Here is a 4756-nt window from a genome sequence, read left to right as displayed (position 1 = left end):
GTAACAGGGTTATTTAGCAACTCACATAATACAATTACTGGCTATTCTGTCCCAAAATCAAATGTCCTTGGGGTACACATCAGACTTCCCCATCCTTCTGCATCACCCACCAATTGTACCCAGGTCCTTGGGCAAAAGCAGTCCCATAGGTGCACTTGCCTTTGCCTGAGGCAGGACTAACTCAGACCGCCTTCCTCAACATATTCTTCATGCCCATTATGGGGCTTTATCCCTTTCTACAGTACGTGAGAGTTTTGATTGGGCAGAGCCAGGTCAACTGACAGATCCTCTAGTGTTAACTAGCCAAGTGACCTTTTCTAAATGTGTCCTGTTGTTTTAAAATTTCACCGCCCATTGCTCTTAATGTTGTTTTTACCAGTGTTGTTCAATTTTCCCGGAGGCTGGTGCATGGTAGGGAATGTGATACACTCACTCAATGCCATGTTCTTTGGCCCAAGTGTCTATGAGGTTGTTATGGAAATGAGTCCCATTGTCTGACTCCTTTCTTTCTGGAGTGCCACACCACCACAGGACTTGTTTCTCAAGGCCCTGGACAGTGTTCTGAGCAGTGGTATGGAGCACAGGATAAGTTTCCAGCCATCCAGTCGTTGCTTCCACCACTGTGAGCGCATGGTGCTTCCCTTGGCGAGTTTGTGGAAGAGTGATACTGACACGCAGAAACAAACTCTACACCTCCTAGAGAGTTAAAAAGCAGGTATGTTTATTGTGGTGCCGGGTGCAAGGGGGATCTCTCCTCTACAAGCTTGCACACCGTGCCGTGAAGCAGGCAATTATTTATTACACATAATCATACATAGTCTTTAGCATAGGTTGGGCTATTACAGTTAGTTCTGAGAATAGGCATAATTTCTGGAGATCGATTCTAGGAACTCATTAGCATCTGCTCCTCCTCTTATCACATGCGCGCTTCCTTCTGGTGGTTGTCTGTTGGGGTCTTTTGGAGAAAGGCTCATAATCTTCTTCACTGTGTATTTTTCACCTTTGCTTGGTTGGGTGGGTTCCCGATCACAGAACTGGCTTTTACCAGATGGCCGGTCAGTCGTTGGTTATAGACAATAGAGTTCTGGATCTGTCGCTGTACCTGCACCTGCACAAACTATTTTTCTACATTGTAAAGCCTGTCAGAACACTAAGCTTAAAGTTAGTTCCCCTAATCAATATAATCAATCCGCCAGGCCTTGCCATATTTATATTTTGATCATTGGCCTCCATACCAGGAAGAGGTCTTAAACACTTGGCCTGCTTGATCACAGCACGTCTCACACTCATGGATAACCTGTGAAATAGTGTCCCTGGTTAGGTCCAACCTTGATCATGAGCCCATCTGTATGTAGCATCCCTTCCTTGATGGCCTGAGATATCATGGACCCAATAAGCTAAAAATTTTTCACCCTTATGCTGCCAGTCCAGATCCACCTGAGCAACTTAATCTTAGCAGCCTGATCCACCTGTTAGTTGTGTTGGTGTTCTTCAGTGACCCAACTCTTGGGTAAGTGAGCATCTACATGACGCACCTTCACAACTAGCTTTTCCACCTGAGCAGCAACATCTTGTCACAACAGGGCAGCCCAGATGCGTTTGCCTCTGTGTTGCCAGTTGCTCTGCTTCCACTGCTGTAGCCACCCCCACAGGACATTTGCCACCATCCATGAGCCAGTATAGAGATACAGCACTGGCCACTTTTCTCGCTCAGCAATATCTAAGGCCAGTTGGATGCCTTTCACCTCTGCAAACTGGCTCAGTTCACCTTCTCCTTCAGTAGCTTCTGCAACTCATTGCGTAGGACTCCATACAGCAGCTTTCCACCTTCCATGTTTTCCTACAATGTGGCACGATCCTTCCATGAACAGGACATATCACTTTTAACTCTCTGATAGTTCATTATGTGGTGGGGCCTCTTCAGCATGTGCTATATCCTCCTCTGCTTATATTCCAATATCATTGCCTTCTGGCCAGTTCGTGATCAATTCCAAGATTCCTGGGCAACTGGGGTTTCCCATTCAAGCCCTTTGTGTGATCAGCAAAACCCACTTACTCCGTGTGGTTGCATGATGTGTAGAGCAGACCCTCCTTTTGAACATCGAGCCCAGTACAGGCAGTCATAGTGCCAGAAGGAGCTGTGCCAACCACTTCTGAAGCAGCTCGAACTCCTTCATATGCTGCCAGTGTCTCCTTTTCATTTGGAGTATGGCAGGCTTTGGATCCTCTGTACCACTGACTCCAAAACCTGAGGGGTGGACCTCAAGTCTCCCCTGGTGCTTTCTGCCAGAGGGTCCAAGTGGGGCCATTCTCACTGGCTGCGGTATAGAGCATGTTTTTGACATCTTTTCCTGCCTGGACTGGCCCAAGGCTCCTGCATGGACAATCTCCTGTTTAACTTGTTCAAAGGCTTGTTGTTGCTCAGGGCCTCATGTAAAATTTGTCTTCTGTTGAGTCAATTAGTAGTGAGGGCTCACAATTAGGATGCAATGCGAAGTATGCATCTTCCATAAAGCCCACAACACCTAAGAAGGCTTGTGTTTCTTTCTTACTAGTTGATGAGGTTATAGCCGATACTTTGTTCATCACTTCCACTGGGATGTGACAACATCCATTTTGCCATTTTATTCCTAAGAACTGGATCTCCTGTGCAGGTCCCTTGACCTTATTTTGTTTTATGGTGAAACCAGCCTCCAGAAGGATTTGAACTATTTTTTCCTTTTCTCAAAAACTTCTTCTGCTGTGTTGCCCCATGTAATGATGTCGTCAATGTACTGCAGATGTTCTGGAGCTTTGTCCTGTTCCATTGCAGTCTGGATCAGTCCATGGCAAATGATGGGGCTGCGTTTCCACTTCTGGGGCAGTCGATTCCTGGTGTACTGGACACCCCTCCAATTGAAAGCGAACTGTGGCCTGCATTCCAGTGCCAAAGGGATTGAGAAAAACGCATTAGCGATATCAATTGTAGCGTACCACCTGGCTGCCTTTGACTCCAGTTCGTATTGAAGTTCCAGCATATCCAGCACTGCAGCACTCATTGGCGGTGTGACCTCATTCAGGTCACGATAGTCTGTTGTCAGCCTCCGCTCTCCATTAGACTTGCACACTGGCCATATGGGACTGTTTAAGGGGGAACAAGTTTTGCCGATTACCCTAATGGCTCTCCAGTTGATGAATCAGTTCATGGATGGGGATCAGAGAGTCTCAGCTGGTGCGATATTGCCAACGGTGCACTGTTGTAGTAGTAATTGTCACCTGTTGCTCTTCAATCCTCAACAATCCCCCAATGTTGCAGTGCCCTACTGTGGACGGCCCAGAGTCATGAACATACACCAATATGGTTAAAAGATCATGCTCCGTTTATTACAAACAACACACAGGTTATATAGCGGAATGTGGCGTGACACAACTACATACTACAATTGGCTTGCTTAGCGTAAACACACTCTCGTGGGCTATAGTGATAGGGCAGCGCTAGCAGAACACAGGTAATAAGCTCATCCCTTCAGTCTCCTCATTGCGGTCATCGGAGAGGCATCCAGGAGGCGTGCATCTTGGCAGGCTATCAGTCTACGTTTCCTTTTAAGGCCATTGAGATAACTTGAAGGACAAAAGTAATCTAGTTGGTAACCTTGTGCTCTGGGGCCCAAACAGGGATTGTCCATACCCGAGAGAATATTATGGCCAGTCTCGGAAAGGAATTCCTCCACACTTCCCCCTTTCTGTTTTTGGACAATCCATAGTCCTGGCATTGCTTTAAGGAGGACCCGAGAGGCGCACTTCAGGACACACCCTGCTAAGAGAATCATAAACAGCAATGCAACTAATATCGTTATGCCTTGTATGATTAATCCTTTTATCCAACCTGGTATGTTCCAACTACCAAACCAGTTTGAGAACCGGTCATCTCGTGTCGTGATATGATGCATGTTACTTTGAAGGTTTGCAAGTTGCTTATGAATGCTTTGAGAGTGGTCAGGTAGGTCCATACAGCACATGCCTTCAAAGTCAGTACAACCATGGCCTTGAGCTAGCAGCAAAAAATCAATAGCAGCGCGATTTTGCAATACAGCATGCCGGATATCATCTACATCAAGCAATAGAGAAGCGAGAATGTTAGAGGTAAGATTAAATTGTTTCAATGCCCAACAAGCAAGCTTAGCCAACTGATTATTAGCAATGCCGTCAGAGGCTCCTAGAAGGAAGACAGATAGTGCTGCTATTTCAGCTGGATTCAGCAGCTGCACGTTGTCATTACAAGTGCCGTCAAATTCTTTTAGGCTCCTCTTACCCCGACTTGTTCGGGTTGTTCGTTCAGCTTGAAAATCATGAATGCTAGGGGCAAAGAGAGTTAGGCAACCCAAATAGCCAGGACCACCGATAGGTCCTTGTGGAATTCCGGGCCAGGCACGATCTTCACAGATCAGAAAAATTCCGGGGGGCAGGAGCGTATCATGTGTAAATACTTTCCCAATGAGCGCTCCAGTTTTTACATTTCCCCACATTGATGTGCCGCACACATTGAAACGCGGTTTATCTTGGAAGAAGAAACTGCGTCCTAATTTAGTCTAATAGGCTTGCTTCAGCGTTTGGAACCAAACCACTCCAGAGCCAGTTACAAGTTGCATGGGAGGGCGAATGATTTTACATATGGCGTCATGACTCATTAACTGGTTCCATAAACCAGAAACATTTTTCCATGTCCCTGGTAACAAGCTACCTAAAAGATCAAGTTCTTGCAGTCCTGCGGGGATGG

General features: G+C 46.4%; 1 protein-coding gene across 1 annotated transcript; it reads right to left on the bottom strand.

The window, feature by feature from the left end:
• Positions 1-845: 845 nt before the first annotated feature.
• On the bottom strand, positions 846-4505 carry LOC147528147 (endogenous retrovirus group PABLB member 1 Env polyprotein-like). The gene is made up of 2 exons (XM_086617686.1): positions 3793-4505; positions 846-1038 (listed from the first exon to the last, which is right to left on the bottom strand). The coding sequence occupies exons 1-2, from the start codon at positions 4503-4505 to the stop codon at positions 846-848; spliced, it is 906 nt and encodes a 301-aa protein (XP_086473812.1).
• Positions 4506-4756: the final 251 nt, after the last annotated feature.

Source organism: Tauraco erythrolophus, chromosome 10 (genome assembly GCF_009769465.1).
Source record: "Tauraco erythrolophus isolate bTauEry1 chromosome 10, bTauEry1.pri, whole genome shotgun sequence".
Taxonomy (NCBI): domain Eukaryota; kingdom Metazoa; phylum Chordata; class Aves; order Musophagiformes; family Musophagidae; genus Tauraco; species Tauraco erythrolophus.
Note: the sequence above shows the minus strand (reverse complement) of the source record. Positions and strands in the feature narration are given on the sequence as shown.

Excerpts from the sequence above, each read along its gene's own strand:
- LOC147528147 (XM_086617686.1), bottom strand. The coding sequence starts at position 4,505 with ATGTGGGGAAATGTAAAAACTGGAGCGCTCATTGGGAAAGTATTTACA. Across the intron at positions 1,039-3,792 it reads TTTATGATTCTCTTAGCAGG|CCAGTTCTGTGATCGGGAAC; the intron begins GTGTGTCCTGAA and ends ATCTGGTAAAAG.